The following is a 19,986-nucleotide window of genomic DNA, read 5'->3' as shown; positions in this document are numbered from 1 at the left end:
TATCGATAGAGAAGTTTGTTATGTATACATAATGGTAATAATACTGCAGTATAGCGACACGAGTTGTGTTGGAATCATATGAGAGTGAGTACAAAGACACACAGAATAATTTTTTTCTAATTCCACTTTAAATTTACCGTACCTTCCATCAAAACTATTACCCAAGAAAGTTATCATTATTATCACAAGAGAGTGAGAGTAAATTAAAAATAATGCAAGGCATAGGTATCTCTATACTGCAGAGTTAAAAACTAGGTACCTAGGTGATACTTAAATGTTCAGTATTTTAAACTCCAAATTTGATCTTACTGTATCCTTCATTTATTACGTTATATTTGTATTTCAGGGCTGATCTGTGGTTAAGAGCTGCCATTAGGATGGACTTGATGGAAAAGAGTATTGAAAGCTTGCACAAGTATTTTAAATTGTGTGAGCTGCATTTTGAATCAAAATTCATGTCATGTGGTAATGACAGAAAAACTTTATTTGTGAATGCTTTTCCTACCATATTTCCTCACATAAAGAGACATGCAGATAACCAAATTTCACATGAACATTCTCAACAAGTATTAATTGATGCATGTAAGTATTGTTTGAATTAAAATAATTTAAGCACAATATACAGCAATGCATAAAGTGATGATAAATGAGTATATAGTATTTTTACTACAAAAGCAAGATTACGTAGGTTAAAATTTCTGACGTAAAAGCACTGTCAAAACATTAGAATGTGACTTTTCATCATGGCCACGTATTCTGAGATCCAAGTATTTTGTTGTTGAAGATGTTCAAAATTAATCTAAGCGTTCCATAGTAACAATATATTAATTAAAAAAATCACTTTTTATCTTTTCTCGATTGCTTATTAGTTTTTATTGTATACTATATATCTTTTTTCAGTTATTACATCTTTATATTTATAGAAATAAAATAGTACAATACTTATTGGTTTTTTATTTACTTACCCCGATATTCTACTTTAAAGAATGTACCTACTTTTGGCTGGTTTCCAAGACAATAAAAATTGAAAATATTGACATTCGATTTGTTACAGTTTCTTGTTGTTGATCACGAACATTTGTCATCCAAAAAGAATTGGATTCCGTGACGGTTACAACGGCTGTTATTTTTCGATTATTTTACGAAATAACGAATATAATGAATTAGGAAATACCTCGACAAACAAGTAATTGGTCCTAGGTTTTCACCCAAAGTAATCGAAAGTAGAACTGGAAGTAGATATTGCAACTCTTCGTGTAACTTTGCGTCGTTTGATCTACGATTTTACTAATTTTGTCATCTTGTTTTACATTCATATCATATTTTGAGTGACTTTAAAACTCTAAAACCGAAATTCGATGTCAAATTTCTCATCCTTAATACCATCCATGGGTTATAAGCTTTCATTCGACACCTCATTTGTCATTCTATCAGTATTAGTAACTGAGGAGTTGTATTCGCGGTCGGACGGACAGACAGTCATGAAACCAGAAGTATATATTTGTTCTCGTCTTGCGAATGCGCGTCGAATAATATATCACTTATGCTATTGCGGTGACTTTAAAAGAGTACTTCCGGTCGCATTTCTAAAACCGGAAGTCCTAGGTCAAATTTCTTACTTTTCTTTTCTTACTTTCTTACTCTTAATAGGTCACCTTTAGTACCATCCTTGGATTATGAGCTTTCATTCGACACCTCATTTGTGATTCTACCTGGTATAGTGACGGATGAGTTACATTTGCGGTCGGACGGACAGACAGTCTAGGTCAAATGTCTCACCTTGAGTACCATCCATGGATTATAAGCTTTCATTTGACACCTCATTTGTCATTCTACCTGGTATAGTGACTGAAGGAGTTATATTCGCGGTCGGACGGACAGACAGCCTATTAGGTCACACCAAGTCGTTCAAATTCTCACCAACTTGTTCACACTTTTTCAAAATTGGTGAAAACAACAAATTATATTTTGTATCGTTGTATCAATATAAGCCAAAAAGAATAATTAGTGAATGTCACGCCACTATAATATATTTTATTATTGGTCTTTCAATGCTAAAATCAGGATAAAAAAGGTATTTTATCCATGGTTTTAATCAATATAATTCTCACCATTACTTTGTGTTGTATTTGCAACCTTTTGTAAATCAAAAATAATTCCACCATATTAAGAATGTCAACAAAAGCCGGCCCTGCATGCAACCTTTTTCTCAGTGCAACTAAAATTTTATTGATACACGCCAGAAATGTGCGAGACTTTTCTCAGTGTACTCGTGTGTACACTTGCCAACTCGATACTAAAATTAAGTACATGCTAACAACAAAATAATCGTCGTCCGTGTCGGTTCTTGTGAGAGATATGTATTCTTTGATTATATTAATATTAACAATTGAGGGGTATAACATCAAAACTCGCTTTCTCCAAAAAACAAGCCAATACAGTTAGCACACGGATTTAAGTTTCATATTATAGAATTTAATCGTAGAAATTGATATTACAGATTGAGTGAAATCCAACTTTCGTCAATAATTAAATAATTGGAATTTTTGTTTGGAGAAAACTAGTTTTGCAGCAAACTTTTGAAGAAAGCAAGTTTTGAAACAAACTCGTTAGAAGAAAGCAAGTTTTGAAACAATTTCTCTTTTTGGATATGGAATTTTACAACTTTTGTTTTTGCCTTCATTATCCTCCTCATTATCATTTTCTCCATTTACATTGTTAATAATATGAATATAAAACTGCAGTTCTTCAATACTCCTCCAGTTATTTCCATAATGTTTTTTTAGTAGTGTGTCTACATTGTCTTTTCAAGAGTAATTAAATCTGTGTGAGTCCCCTCCACTCACTTTACATACCTCCTATTGGTCGGTTGGAGAAAGACGGATTTCACGGAGAACTGTCATAAGAGAAAGAAGGGTTTGATTCAAAAGCCTTCTTTAACATTGAATTCATATTGGATAAAGCTAATTTTGAGTCAAACTAGTTCTGGATTCGTGTAGGGTTCAAAAAACTGATTCAGAAAATATAAATAACTCAATTTCGACTATGGATGGAGAAAGCGAGTTTTGATTCTATACCCTTCAGTTATTCTAATAGCAATATTTAGATTGTGAAAAATACTTTAACAAGAAACTTTCTATTCATATTGCAAGGAAATTTAAGTTCTATGTAATTTATTAATTAATTTTACACCTTAGTATTAGTTTTAAAATAAACCTAAAAAATTAAAGGTAAAAAGTTACAACAAACTAATCACTTAAAGATTCTTCTTTTTTTTGTATAGGGGGCTTCTTCTTTTTTTGTATAGACATGACTCTGTCTGTTTTTTTAATGTGCCTTCAGTAAGTTGTCGTTCCATCGTTTTCGTGGTCTTCCCACTGATTGTCTTCGTATTGGGAAACCGTAGGAATCTTACTCTTCTGTAAATCCTGCCTTTTATTTTTTCCAATGTTTTTATTTATCCATATTGGGGTGTATTCTGTAACACTTCCGTTAAATTTTAGAGGCCTCTAAAATTTTAGCGCCCGCTAAAAATACTTTGGTATTCTGTAAATTATGGATGCGCTAAAATCATAATCTAAACCGTTAAAACTCCCGCTAAATAGAAATATTTTAGAGGGTGTCAAAACGTACCCGCTAAATTTTTAGCAGTCCGTTAAATGTGGTTTGATTATTTTTGTTTGGTTATGTTTATACAGTGCGGTGGAATAAGTGTTGCCCCCCCCCCTGTTAACTTGTTTATTTTAAGAATATAAGCAAAACGCTCGGACAGGTCGATTTTTAAACTAACCACAGTATATTATAGCATCAACGTTTTGAACTTTATGCGATCCCTCTTCAGGTGACAGCCAGAACTTTGATTTTTTTAAATGGTAAAGTACATCATGTGACACCTCATTTAACAGCTTTTGAAATAATAATTTCAAAAATGTATAACACTTTAATCCTTTTTGAGATCGTAGGCGCAAAATTTCGGTCGAACACTATTTAAACGCATTTATTTTTTTCGAATTCTGAGAAAACGAATAAGTATTTTTGAAAAATTTAAACGCAGAATGAAATATTAAATTATTACCGAGGGCTGACAGTCCCTTAGAATAAACAAAAAGTTTCTTTTGAATGATATATTTGAAATTAAAAATCACACTAAATTTTCTCTTTTTTTCACCACTGTGACTTATTAAAATAAACATTATAGGAGTTCTCAGGGACTTTGGACCTTCGAGAATACTGTAATATTTCATTCTGCGTTTAAATTTTTTAAAAATATTTATTACTTTTTTCAGGATTCGAAAAAAATGATTGCATTTAGAAAGAATTCGACGGAAATTTTGCGCTCTCAAACAGGATTGAAGTGTTATACATTTTTAAAATCAGTATTTTAAGAGCTTTTAAATGAGGTGTCACATGATGTACTTTCCCATTTAAAAAAATCAAAGTTATGGCTGTCACCTGAAGAGGCATCGCGTAAAGTTCGAAACGTTGATGCTATAATATACTATGGTTAGTTTAAAAATCGACCTGTCTAAGCGTTTTGCTTATATTCTTAAAACAAACAAGTTAACAGGGGGGGGGGCAATACTTATTCCACCGCACTGTATGAATACTTAGTAGTTTAGTTTCTTATTTATAGGTCTGGATCCCGCGTATGAAAAAAAAGTTGATTAATAGCAAGCTGAAAATTTGTTGATAGCTTAAGGGCGTCTAGTCGGACAAACTTTGATATATGGGAACACTGGAACAGGGGAAGTTTTAATTGTGGAACAGGTTAAAAATTTGTAACGGTCAGACCACGAAAACGGCACATGTATTTTGTCCGACAGAACAGACTTAAACTCTTGGAACAGATATTAAAATCTCATGCAAAAATCAGACTGCTATTTATCACCAAATGGGTGTTTTAATGAGTGGAACATGTAGAATATGTCAAATAACAGGAATTATGACAGGTGATAAATAGCAGTGTGATTTTTGCATGAGAGTTTAATCTCTGTTCGGAGAGTTTAAGTCTATTTTGTCGGACAAAATATATGTGCCGTTTTCGTGGTGTGACCGTTCCAAATTTTTAACCTGTTCCACAATTAAAACTGCCCCTGTTCCAGTGTTCCCATATATCAAAGTTTATCCGACTAGACACCCTTAAGCTATTAACAAATTTTCAGCTTGCTATTAATCAACTTTTTTTTCATACGCGGGATCCAGACCTATTATGGCATTCAAAAATGGCAAATGGCATTTTATAATGTACCTATTTGGTGACCAATAATAAATAATAATGAAGTCTCAGTTTACTTTACAATCGACACACTACACCTACATATAACAAAATTAAAATTTTTGTTTCTTTTCGTAGAGCTGAATTCAGATTACAATAAAAACAAAAAGTAATGACCTGACTGAAAGTAACAATAATTACCATTTCAAAGAAAGTGGTACCTACCTACATACCTAGAAATGTGATTGAAAAAGTGTTGTAACCAAGATGTTTGTCAAAGCAATAGGGCTTTTCATCGATTGTCATTTGTTTCGAGCTTCTGTCATATGTTGTATAATCTGTGTATAATATTAATATACACGGATTATACAACTTATGACAGCAGCTCGAAACAAATGACTGTGAATGAAAAGCCCTATTAAATCCTATCAATGCAGGTAAAACTATTTAAACTTATTGTGGAACAGTACAAAACGTATCAAATGTTTGTAAATATGAAGTTCCAGAAGGTTTAGAACCAAAATATGCAGATGACCTTTTATGTAATTGAAAATAGACGATTTGACCAAAATTAGTGTATAGAAGGGGAGAAGAAATACAATATGCAATTTTTCAGCAATATTTTAATGTATAACTTTATAAATAATAGTTATTTATGTACCAAGTCAGTAAAGTGACTCTTTATCGAACGAGTCTGATATTACGAGAAGAGCGAGCGTAGCGAGCGATGCGAGTAACAGACGAGTTCGATAAGGAGTCTTTACTGACGTGGTGCATACAAAATTGTATCGCCAACATATTTTTTTTTATTTAATGTCGTCCGAACCACTGGGGTTATAAACGACAACAATGGAAAATACATATTAAAAATAAAAAGAGATTATAATATTAAGTAGATACATATGTACTAACAAAAAGTATAATCAAGTATATTCAAATGGGAAATAAGCCACACTTTTACCTAAAAATGATTTTATTAACGTTTCGACGCCCAAGTCGGGTGTCGTTGTCAAAATACAAAATAATACTAAATAAACAAAAATGTTGTTGCTTAGTAAAAAATTCTTCTAATAATTTATTTAATCTGACTCATTTATATCGGCAATTCAGACACGTATTATACATTTTAAAGTAGACGACTTTAAAATGATATTGCCAATATTGATGAGTTGCGTTCCTGGGACGACTTTACTAAAAGATAGTTCATTCGATTACATGAAATCAATCCCAACTCAAGAATATCCGCCACAAAAAATCATAGCATGTGATCTGTCTTTAAAAAGACAACCAAATGCAACGGTGGTACTGAAATTCTCGCGTTAGAGATTCCATAGTAAATCACGAGGGAAAACCAGGAAAAACCTCGTGATACTATCCCGACATCGCAAGTATTTGGGTTTACATTTAGTTTACTCTCAAAACTAATACCAAATTCTGACTTGATATTTTAAATTTTAAATAATACTAAAATACTAAATATGTACTAACTCGATATGTTACTGATTTACTAATTGTGGTATTTTCTTTCTATTGACTTCCTCCTTTAGTATGGGTAACCACATTTGATATAAATGAGTCAGATTAAATAAATTATTAGAAGAATTTTTTACTAAGCAACAACATTTTTGTTTATTTAGTATTATTTTGTATTTTGACAACGACACCCGACTTGGGCGTCGAAACGTTAATAAAATCATTTTTAGGTAAAAGTGTGGCTTATTTCCCATTTGAATATACTTGATTATAAAAATGCCACAAGAAAATAGCTTCAGAACAACATTAACAAAAAGTATACCTGAAAAATTTGCGATACAATTAAATGTCTTTTATTCCTATTCCGTTAAAAATTGTATGATATTGTTGATATTTGTAGTATCTCTAAGAAGCTCAGATATGTCTCTGGGAAGGTTGAGTTTACTTCTCGTTTGCTGGTATATTTGACAATCGGTTAAGATGTTTTTTTGACATAAAATACTATTTGCCAACATAATTTAATATTGGTTTTAACACTTACTTGCAATTTACAATTTAAGAACTTTTTAAATTTTAGACGTCATAATAATTTTATGGCAGTGATGACAGATAACTTGCATAATGGCCGCTTTCGATTTTTAATCGATAGTTATCAATATTGAATAATTACTAAATCGGTAAAGTTTTAGTTTATTTTATATGAATATAATTACAAAATACTACAGAATTTCACTTCTTCACATAAATTTAATTGACAATATCGCAAATTGCGTACAATATTTTTAATAATTAAAGTAAATAAATTTTAAGTCCACTCAAATACTCACCATTCGATTACTGTCATCGACCACTTACATTCAATCTCGGTTAATTTGATTAATCGCGGCCTGTAAAGTAAAATTCTTTTTTCAGTACAATAAAGTGTTACTTTACTGCCGCAAATGAGGGCAAATGAGTACAATAATGAATGACTTTAGTGACGGTTGGCGATAAAAATGTTTAATTGGAAAATATGAGTTTTACTAAAAAATAATTAAAAAAAAAATAAGTATTTATGTACCAAGTCAGTAAAATTACTCTTTATCGAACGAGTCTGATATTATGAACAGAGCGAGCTTAGCGAGCGAGGCGAATAACAGACGAGTTCGATAAAGAGTCTTTACTGACGTGGTGCATACAAAATTTTATCGCAAACAATTTGATATTGGTTTCAACACTACTTATTTACAATTTACAATTTAAATTTTTTTTAATTTCAGACGTCATAATAATTGCATGACATGACAGTGATGACAGATAACTTTTGCATGACGGCCGCTTTCGATTTGTAATCGATAGTTATCAATATTGAATAGTTACTAAATCGGTAAAGTTTCGATTTATTTTATATGAATATAATTACAAAATACTACAGAATATCACTTTTTGCAGGCCTCTAAATTTAACGGAAATGTTACAGAATACACCCCATTGTGTTTGTTTAAGCAACCTGCGGCCTGTTTGCTGTATTCACTTGATCTTCCTGTTCTGTTAGAGCTTTCCGTAGCTAGATAGTGTGATGCCTAGATATTTATACTCCATCACTTGTTCTATTATCTAACCCTCCAGCTCTAATTTATATGTATCTTATTAGATTTGCTGTTATAACCATGCATTTTGTCTTTTTTGGGGAAATTAGCATGATAAATTTTTTGGCGGTTATATTAAATTGGTGCAGAATACGTTGTACCCAAATTATCTTCACTTTGAGAGATGTGTATTGCATCGTCTGTATAACAGATTGTTTTTTAAGTAGTTTTTCTTCCATTTGGTATTCTTTCTTACTTCTTACTTTTTTTATTATCTCAGCCATGATCAGGTTGAACAATAAACGACTCAGGGAATGTCACTGTCTTATCCCATTTCCAGCTTCAATTGGGTCAGTTTGTTCATATTCTACTTTTAATTTTATTGTGTTGTTCTGGTAAATAAGAGTTAGTAGTTGGTCGCTTAGGACTAAACAGGTTAATGCACGTTTTAGAGACTCTACGAAAGTGGCCAGCAATGCCAGCAATGGACAGAATCTGCACCAAACCATATACCATCGAACCAGTTCTACCTGAAGAAAAGCCAGTTCAACTAATACCAGGAGACATAGTAACTCTACCCATATATTCCATCCATCACGATCCTGAACTGTTTCCAGATCCAGAAACTTTTGATCCCGAAAGATTCAGCGAAGAAAACAAAGCGGATCTTAAACCTTACTCTTATATGCCATTTGGTTTGGGGCCTAGGAATTGTATCGGCTCCAGATTTGCGCTTCTAGAAACTAAAATCCTATTTTTCTACATTTTAAAATATTTTAAAATAGTTCCTGTTGAAAAATCTGATATACCTATCAAATTAGATAAGAGTGTATTTCAGTTTGTACCAAGTAAAGGTATTACTGTAGGATTTGAACGTATTAAATTATAATTGATTCAGTGAATTTGTACCCTACGAGCTCCCTAGTGGGAAAGTTTTGGGGTAGTTCTGATTTCTTTCATTATATATGGATTTTGGGCCGCTGAATCTGAATATGAGGTTTGCGGACAAAATTTCTTGCCGGAACATTGAAAAAATCGCGAAAAAATCGAAAAATTTCATCTTTTTTCCGATTTTTTGCTCAAATCTCGAAAACTATTAACTTTTAGTAAATGGTCTGTTAATAGAAATTAAAGTACTTAAAATTATCTACAAACACCACTATTTACTTCTTTTTCAGACGAACCGTTCGGTCTAAAGTGCAAGTTGAAAATTGCCAATTTTTAACGGTCTCGGCAAAACCCACTTTTTACATTCCAACACTTTAGTTTTTATTAGAATGCTGTCATTTGATAAATTTCTCCTAGTTTTCTGTACAAATTATAAATGTTAGTTCATAATATGAATATGGTATGTCTCTTCTCACAGCTTCCATGAATCCATTCCATCCTAAAATACCGATAATGTCTCTGCTTTTCCCTTAGAGCCACAGAAGATCAGGCACAGATGGAGTAACAGTTTCAGTTGGTGTGAACATTCCCTTCGAATGTTGATTTCTGATAAACCTTGAGGTTTTGTCCTTTCAAAATGTAATAGTTGAACAGCTCTCTGACTTCCATAAACCTCAGGTGCGGGTTTAGTTTTTAGCCGAGGAATGGATTGGTTAGGAGCTATTGCATGTTTAGGTGCAATACAAGAAATGCCACCCATGACGTAAAAAGTGTGGTATCCGTTCATTATATGTACGTTAACCCTTTCTGTCCCAACGCTGCATATATATGTTTTTGAAAAAGTGGGTCTGTATTCCCAGCCGCCGTATATATACGTTCAAGGTGTTATGGTCTCAATTCTCAATTTTCCAAAAGCCGAAAATATGCGTTGCTTATAAAATTTTAGACTCATTGGTGTCCCAAAGCCTCAAAATGTTGCCACCTAAGACAGGTCATGCGGACCCATTGCCGTATATATTTGTTCACATATTTTAGATATATATATGCTATATTGTAGCACTGGTGGCAACGCTTATAGGTAGCTGCTAGGAGTTGAAGCGTTTGTAGCCGCAGAAAAGACCAGAAAAAAAGAAGCGAATCGAGATACATGTGTGCAAGATGCGGAGTCGGCCTTTGTGTAGTGTCATGTTTTGAGGAGTACCACACAAAAGAAAACTTTTAATGTTAATTTACATTACATTATTTTTTTTTAAGTTAATTACATTTTTTTAAGTTTAAGTTGGTTAAAAAAAACTCATTAAAAAACATGTTTCGGTCATTTATTTGTTTATTTATATGCGACGTATATACAGTGCTAGTCAAAAGTCCGTACCCCCCTCTTATCTTTTGAACGGTTATACCTATAATAGTGAAATTTGGAGCGAGAAAATAAACGGACGTAAGCTTCTTAACTAGTCATGACAGGTGACGCAATAGTGACAGATGACATTACAGAGCCACTGTGACCGATATTTTTAAATGGGACCTTATGGCAAGTGATACCTCGTTTGAAAGGTATTCAAAATACCTATTCAGTCATACTAATTTTTTGGGTTTAAGTTGATTTTGATTTTGGTGAATAAATTAAATTAATATAATATTGTAGTTTCGCATTTAATTAATAAAAATTCAAATGTCCGCCTATGTTTTTTTTTTGTCAAAAAAAGTTGACGTTTTTCAATTCTCTAGTAGTTTTTACGACAACATCAACCTTTTTGACAAGTAATCATAGGCGGAATTTAGAATTTTTATTAATTTTAAATGCGAAACTACAATTTTATATTATTTCATTTATTCATCAAAATTAGCTTAAACTCAAACAAAATTAGTATGTCTGAATAGTTATTTTCAATACCTTTCAAACGATGTATCACTTGTCATAAGGTCCCATTTAAAATTATCTGTCACAGTGGCGCTGTATAGTCATCTGTCACTATTACGTCACCTGTCATGACTAGTTAAGAAGCTTACGTCCGTTTATTTCCTCCCTCCAAATTTCACTATTATAGGTGTAACCGTTCAAAAGATAAGAGGGGGGGTACGGAACTTTTGATTAGCACTGTATAAGGCAATGGGACTCTAAGCATGAAAAAACCTTTGGGACTGAGGGACCAACATGTAAATTAAGGCCTGGCATAGAAAGGGTTAAAATCAGCGTTTTCGAACACCTGTTGTGTAAAGCACGGCTGGTCAATTTTCTGCGGATCGCCTGCGATTGCTGACACTTCCAGATAAGCAACGCGCTTGCTCAAAGTCTTGTAGCGGCAGTAAGGACCAGATAGTTGGTCTCACCATTCCTTGCAGGGTTGGCCGTTTTCTCTACAAAAAGTACGGCTTAAGAAAATAGGTTGATGTAGTTTCCTCTTTGGGGTTTTGTTCATCCTATACAGAAGCTGTTCGTCTGGAAGTGTCAGCATTCGCAGGCGATCCACAGAAAATTGACCTGCCGTGCTTTACACAGCAGGGTACGATAACGCTGATTTTAACGTACATACAATCGACGAATACCACACTTTTCACGTCATATGTGGCATTTCTTGTATTGCACCAAAACATGCAGTAGCTCCTAAGCAATCCATTCCTCGGATAAAAAAGAAACCCGCGTCTCAAGCGCGAGAAACAAAACCTCAAGGTTTATCAGAAATCAAGATAACAGATCCGAAGGGAATGTTCACACCAACTGAAACTGTGACTCCATCTGTGCCTGATCTTCTGTGGCTCTAAGGGAAAAGCAGAGACATTCCCGGCAACTTAGGACGGAATGGACTTATGGAAGCTGTCACAGGAGACATACCATACCTATGAACTAACATTTATTATTTGTACAGAAAACTAGGAGAAATTTATCAAATGACAGCATTCTAATAAAAAATTAAGTTTTGGAATGTAAAAAGTGGGTTTTGCCGAGATCGTTAAAAATTGGCAATTTTCAACTTGTACTTTAGACCGAACGGTTCGTCTGAAAAAAAAAGTAAATAGTGATGTTTGTAGATAATTTTATGTACTTTAATTTCTGTTAACAGACCATTTACTAAAAGTTAATAGTTTTCGAGATTTGTACAAAAAAGCGGAAAAAAGCTGAAATTTTTCAGTTTTTTCGCGATTTTTTCAATGTTCCGGCAAGAAATTTTGTCCTCAAACCTCATATTCAGATTCAGCAGCCCAAAATCCATATATAGTGAAAAAAATCAGAACTACCCCAAAACTTTCCTAGTCAAAACACAATTTTATTGAATCAAATCTATTCCATTGATCATAGTAACAAAAAATATAATGTATTATTATTTTGTAGGTATCAATGAAATATTTAATTAAATAATAAGGTTTTGTGCTATGTGCTATAGGTTGATGGATGTTTTGTAAAAATAAAATATTTTTTTAAAAAGCAAAACATTTGGTTTTTATTTACTTGGTTTTAATGTGGGATAGCTGGGATATACAGTGTGTCAATTTCAAAAGTGACCACTGTCTATAATTTGGTTCCTATAGAAAATCTAAAAACACGCAAAGACACGTCAAATTTATTCGTGAGGGGGACATTTTGTAGACCAGTTTTCAACTAAATTACATCAACCCTATAGCGGGGCCGGACACAACTCCCAAAATCATTAATGGAAAGGGGGTTCAAAAATAAAGACTATAATATAAGAATATAAAAAGAATTATATTTCTTCTCAGTACTTTTGGAAAAATCAAAGGAAACCGTATCTACAGATGTTAAGTATCGAGTTCAGAACTCCAATTTTTTTTTAAGTTTGTGGTAGCGTTCCCTGTCTAGGTCGTCTTTTTATTTGTTTGGAACATAAGTCTTTGGATCTTGGAGCATAAGCTGGACATAGTTGGCTACTCTAGTAATCTGGAAAACAAAAGCTGTAAAAGAATGACCTGCATTATGTATGTATTGTAATGTGTTCCAATATATTATAAATGTTACGATTCTCAATGGAAAGTATTATCAATAAATTGTAGATATATTGTATTTATAAATATTATAGCTAGATAAATATTATAGCTAGATATAAATATTATAGCTAGATATAAATATTATAGCTAGATAAATTTAATGAGATGCCTTTTGGGCTATTCCACTACGACCTTTTCAGATCAATTGTGGTCCTCTAGCTCTAAATTACATTATTTAGTATCAGACTAAAGACCTTTCCTCTTTAGTGTTAGACCTTTTTAAAATGTCTTATAACTTCGAGACTGAACCTTGTAGGTAGCTTCGCCGGTAGCTTTTCTTTGCCTCATGCAGAGAACTGCGCATTTGGGGGGCTATCACACTGACATAAAATGTGCTCTGTTGTTTCTTTTTCTAGCTGTCAAAATCTGGATAGGTCATCATCTGCCAACTCCATCAGCTTCAACTCCTTATTCAGTTTACAGTGGCCTGTTAGTAGACCTTCTTTGCCTTTGACACTTTTCCTGTCTTTTGCTGTCGTAAATTTTGTTGTTGCCGAAATGTTCTGAAATGAACTGTTTCGCCTGTCTTTGTCCTGGTGAACTCCTTTATCATTCCAGAGATTTTTGTTACTGCCTGTGTAAAGCCACAAAAGAGTTTATGTCCAACGAATGGCATTGATGAGTCTTATTTGGCCATTTAATTCGCTATTTCATTGCCCTTATGACCCTCGTGCCCCGGTACCCAGCCTACTATAACCTTGCTACAGTCTCCTAGTTTAGAAAACCGTTTTAGAAAACGGAAAACGGAAAAGATGGTTTTGCTTGCTTTCGATTCAGAGGGATGCACAATCGCTGGACAGCTGTTTCTGTCATTGCAGGCTTCCTCAACAGCGCTACGTGCACACCTCTAAATCGAAAAACAGCTCGACCATCTATTTAAGGGAAATTTCAAAGATCATTGAAATTCCCACTGGGACACAATCCAGCCACATCTCTTAAACAAACTAAAAAGTCTCAGATGCAGAATTCACCATTATAATAAAAATTAAAATGGTAAATAGTTATTTAAATCTGAAACTTTAAAAAAAACTTTAAAAAGGATAGAAAGAAACTTCCTAGTACTCAAATCTGAGTAGAGATAGAAAAGTAGAAGATGGTTTTGCTTGCTTTCGATTCAGAGGGATGTACAATCGCTGGACAGCTGTTTCTGTCATTGCCGGCTTCCTCAACAGCGCTAGTGTGCACACCTCTGAATTGAAAATCAGCTAGTCCATCTATTTAAGGGAAATTTCAAAGATCATTGAAATCCCCATTGCGACGCAATCCAGCGACATCTCTTAAACAAACTGAAAAGTTTCAGACGCAGAATTCACCATTATAATAAAAAATAAATAGTAAATAGTTATTTAAATCTGAAACTTGTCTTGTTGAAAGTTTTTTCTGGTACATCCTTAATCTGCGACTTTTATATAGTAGAGTCCTTTTTGTTTTCTATATTCGTCGTCTGCTGTCTTATAAATTGTAAAAGTCGCAGATTAAGGATTTACCAGAAAGAACTTTCAACAAGAAAAGTTCCAGATTTAAATAACTATTTACCATTTTAATTTTTATTATAATGGTGAATTCTGCGTCTGAGACTTTTCAGTTTGTTTGAGTAAAAAAGCTATTAATACTCCGGTCAACTTACGCATCCGAGGCTACAAAAATTACCATCAAGCTGAAAATTGGCAGTATGGTTCAAAATACCATCATAAATGAAATCTAAAAAGTCCTCATAAATCCGACCCGTGCTACAAATTTTACGCGGGGTCAAAGGTCACCAAATATGGTTTTTAGCGATTTTCAGCGAAACCGTAAGTTTTATCGTAAAATTAGTTCTAACAAAAAATGTAGATTAGATAATTATCTATAAATCAAGTATATTCAAATGGGAAATAAGCCACAATTTTACCTAAAAATGATTTTATTAACGTTTCGACGCCCAAGTCGGGTGTCGTTGTCAAAATACAAAATAATAAAAATAAAAAAAAATAAAAATGTATACCATTTTTATTCATTCAGTTGCGGTGCGAAACCAAAACTGTCTTAATTTTCACTCAGATCAGAGAGTGCAGCCAGCACTCTTATCGACGATTTCACCTCTTGTTAGAGGTTTATCAGAGACTGCATAGGCTGCTTTTCTCTGGCCTAGGTAAAAATTTGCGACATATCCATCTCCCACCGCAACTGACGAGATGGTAGTAGGTGCCTAGCGGCATCTGCTAAATAAAAGACTAAGTTTTTCAACCTAATAAAAATATTTGTAAATTAAATATTTTTAAAAGATTTTTAATTGAAAAACTTTATTGGCCCATTTCCTGGTGACAACCTCCAAGGCTTCTACAATATGCAAGCCAAATGGATGCTGCAGTGAAGACTAAAGGGAAGGAATTCTACACTATGCAATTCACAACCCTCGTCTGCAGCGTGGTAAAGTTCCAACGGAAAACAAAATAAACAAAATAATACTAAATAAACAAAAATGTTGTTGCTTAGTAAAAAATTCTTCTAATAATTTATTTAATCTGACTCATTTATATCGGCAATTCAGACACGTATTATGCACTTTAAAGTAGACGACTTTAAAATGATATTGCCAATATTGATGAGTTGCGTTCCTGGGACGACTGTATTAAAAGATAGTTCATTCGATTACATGAAATCAATCCCAACTCAAGAATATCCGCCACAAAAAATCATAGCATGTGATCTGTCCTTAAAAAGACAACTAAATGCAACGGTGGCACTGAAATTCTCGCGTTAGAGATTCCATAGTAAATCACGAGGGAAAACAAGGAAAAACCTCGTAATACTATCCCGACATCGTAAGTATTTGGGTTTACATTTAGTTTACTCTCAAAACTAATACCAAATTCTGACTTGATATTTTAAATTTTAAATAATACTAAAATACTAAATATGTACTAACTCGATATGTTACTAATTTACTAATTGTGGTATTTTCTTTCTATTGACTTCCTCCTTTAATATGGGTAACCACATCCTACTGCATTCTACCGAGGAATTTGCGACACAATTGGTTTCATTTAGCATAATTAGAGCCGCTTCTTTGATTTTTCTATTTTTACTATCTGCTTCTTTTAGGACTATACTTGAATCTCTCCACTGAACTCTATGTTCATTATCCCATGCGTGTTGACATATTTGAGATCTATTAAATTCTCTATTTTTTATATAAGACTGATGTTCATTTATTCTAACGTCTAATGGTCGTGACGTTTCACCTATATAAAATTGTTCGTATTCACAAGGTATTTTATAAATACAATTCTTTGTTCTTTCTTGTTCACTGTTAGGTTTAGTTTTAGATAGAATAGATCTCAATGTATTTGTTGTTTTGAATGATGTTGATATGTTGAATTTATTTCCTATTGTCTTAAGTTTCTCGGATAGTCCTTTTAAATATGGTATTGATATTTTCTTCGTATTATTTCTTGTGAATGTTGTAGGATCCCGTTCTAAGTTGTTCTGTTCCATTCGATCCAATCTTGACAATTCCTTATTTATAAACGATATGGGATAATCATTTTTTAATAAAACAGATGTTAACAATTGTTTTTCTTCTAAAAATGAATTTTCGTTAGAACAAGTAATTTTGGCTCTATCATATAAGGATTTAATGATTCCCTTTTTAACGTTGATGTTATGATTTGATTTGTAATTGAGATATCTGTTGGTGTGTGTTGGTTTTCTATACACTTGAGTCGCATATCCAGTATCCTTCTTTGAGACCAAAACATCGAGGAAAGGTAGGGTGTTATTGTATTCCTTTTCCATTGTAAACTTTATTGTCTCTTCTTGATCGTTTATAATATTCAGGAACGTATCCAACAATTCCGATCTATGAGGCCATATGGAAAACACATCATCTACATATCTCCACCATACTGTGGGTATGATATATATGATAGAGCCAAAATTACTTGTTCTAACGAAAATTCATTTTTAGAAGAAAAACAATTGTTAACATCTGTTTTATTAAAAAATGATTATCCCATACCGTTTATAAATAAGGAATTGTCAAGATTGGATCGAATGGAACAGAACAACTTAAAACGGGATCCTACAACATTCACAAGAAATAATACGAAGAAAATATCAATACCATATGTAAAAGAACTATCCGAGAAACTTAAGACAATAGGAAATAAATTCAACATATCAACATCATTCAAAACAACAAACACATTGAGATCTATTCTATCTAAAACTAAACCTAACAGTGAACAAGAAAGAACAAAGAATTGTATTTATAAAATACCTTGTGAATGCGAACAATTTTATATAGGTGAAACGTCAAGCCCATTAGACGTTAGAATAAATGAACATCAGTCTTATATAAAAAATAGAGAATTTAATGGATCTCAAATATGTCAACACGCATGGGATAATGAACATAGAGTTCAGTGGAGAGATTCAAGTAGAGTCCTAAAAGAAGCAGATAGTAAAAAGAGAAAAATCAAAGAAGCGGCTCTAATTATGCTAAATGAAACCAATTGTGTCGCAAATTCCTCGGTAGAATGCAGTAGGATGTGGTTACCCATATTAAAGGAGGAAGTCAATAGAAAGAAAATACCACAATTAGTAAATCAGTAACATATCGAGTTAGTACATATTTAGTATTTTAGTATTATTTAAAATTTAAAATATCAAGTCGGAATTTGGTATTAGTTTTGAGAGTAAACTAAATGTAAACCCAAATACTTACGATGTCGGGATAGTATCACGAGGTTTTTCCTGGTTTTCCCTCGTGATTTACTATGGAATCTCTAACGCGAGAATTTCAGTGCCACCGTTGCATTTGGTTGTCTTTTTAAAGACAGATCACATGCTATGATTTTTGTGGCGGATATTCTTGAGTTGGGATTGATTTCATGTAATCGAATGAACTATCTTTTAATAAAGTCGTCCCAGGAACGCAACTCATCAATATTGGCAATATCATTTTAAAGTCGTCTACTTTAAAATGTATAATACGTGTCTGAATTGCCGATATAAATGAGTCAGATTAAATAAATTATTAGAAGAATTTTTTACTAAGCAACAACATTTTTGTTTATTTAGTATTATTTTGTATTTTGACAACGACACCCGACTTGGGCGTCGAAACGTTAATAAAATCATTTTTAGGTAAAATTGTGGCTTATTTCCCATTTGAATATACTTGATTATAAAAATGCCACAAGAAAATAGCTTCAGAACAACATTATCTATAAAAATGCCTTATTACTTTTTTTCCTGAGAGCCACCGTTTTTGAGATATAACGATTCAAAAGTGGTAATCGTTATAATATGCGCACACGTTTCCACACCACCTTTGAGGTAGTGTACTTAGCGCGTTTTTTTAACGTGGTTTCCCCAGTAGGCCTATTCCACGGATCTATTACGATTCTGTTTAATTTAAAGCTATTCAATAATTGATATTGGCAAGGGATAAAAATGATAAAAGTTATATAAAGCGGTATAAATTAAAAAAAGGGAAATTTATCAAACTGGTTCATAATTTTCTAATACTTCTGCTTCCCTTGTTCTTCTTCTCATTGTTCTTTTTCCTCTTCTTCATCTTCTAGTTCTTCTTCTAGTTCTTCTTATTCTTCTTTTTATTCTTCTTCTTCTTCTTCTTCTTCTTGTTCATCTTGGGTGCAAGTAAATTGTCCCAATAATGACACATCGCATGGCTCCTCGATAGAATCAAATGAATCCTCAATTGTTGGTGATTCAACATTGGAGCACGACCGGTTTGAACAATTAGTGCATGCTACCGAACAAAACAGTTCAACTTTTTTGCAACCACATTTAGCGCTACATCCCTTTTTACAGTTGCAAAAAATTGTGTTCAGGGGTTTTTCCGGCGCATGGGGGAGTAAAGTTTGAATTGGTTCTAATGAACTGTCGACTAATTTCCATCCCCAGTCTTTTGGATCTAGCTGATAACCAAGCCCACTTGAATTTGGTAATATACCCGAAAAAGATGTTGATGAGCAGCCGCTGATGTTGGAGGAAGACAAGATAACTGCACTTGTTTTTTGTTTCGAGTACTTTGTAAAAAACATGCATATCGAAACTTATCTAAGCACGTAGTTTTCCTAGGCGCTCCATACATAGAGAGAAGAAAGCTAATTCCGCTGGAAATAACTTCTTGTGGAGTTGAATTAGTTTTTTTTAAAACTTCAGCACATTCAAGTAAATCTTGTTTTTACTCGTTTTACCCCTCCTGAAAAATGCAGATGTCGTATCACAGCCAGTTATTGCGTGTAAAAATAGTATATGATTTTGACATTTTGCAAAAGTAGATACACTTCTCGATGAAAATATTTCCGATTGGTGTTGAGCTTTTCCAGGTTTAAAAAAAAAGATAGTTTTTTCGATTGGAGTTCTACCAGTGAGTAATACGAGCAAGTCTACATCTTCACCTACAACAATAGTTGTATTTGTTAAACTGAATTGCTCTATGGCTGTTTCAATTATCATTACGTCAGCATCATTATTAGCTTGTTTTATCGATATATTTTCAGCAATAAACTTATCTTTCAGCGTTGAAATGAACCGAGATTTGTTGTGAGTATTTGCAAGAAATTTCTGTTGAGTGGTAGATACTGTCATAGATTGATCAAATAAAATATTAGAAGATGAAGATGTTGCTGAAGTTCTACGACGTTGTTCTGCAGCTTTAATATTTCTCGTAAAATCATTATAGCCATCAAATACGACAGTAACTCTGGGACCAAAATGACGCCGTACATACTGAACGTATTTATCTAAGATAACGTTGAATGATGTTTCTTCGCTATCCCACACAATGCGATGTAATAGATATCCTCCATCAATGATGTATGTACT

General features: G+C 33.1%; 1 protein-coding gene across 2 annotated transcripts in view; it reads left to right on the top strand.

Moving 5' to 3' along the window:
* LOC114329101 (cytochrome P450 9e2) overlaps nucleotides 1–12,574 on the top strand; it is a 74,501-nt gene extending 61,927 nt beyond the window's left edge. For both annotated transcript variants that reach the window (XM_028278114.2, XM_028278115.2), the window contains exon 6: nucleotides 8,709–12,574. In XM_028278114.2, coding sequence (XP_028133915.2) covers nucleotides 8,709–9,145 — 437 coding nt within the window. In that variant the 3' untranslated portion in view covers nucleotides 9,146–12,574. The remainder of the gene's footprint in view (nucleotides 1–8,708) is intronic.
* The last annotated feature ends 7,412 nt before the right edge of the window (nucleotides 12,575–19,986 follow it).

The sequence above is a fragment of the Diabrotica virgifera genome, chromosome 1, assembly GCF_917563875.1.
Source record: "Diabrotica virgifera virgifera chromosome 1, PGI_DIABVI_V3a".
In the NCBI taxonomy this organism is placed as follows: domain Eukaryota; kingdom Metazoa; phylum Arthropoda; class Insecta; order Coleoptera; family Chrysomelidae; genus Diabrotica; species Diabrotica virgifera.
This window is presented reverse-complemented; position numbering and strand designations above follow the sequence as displayed.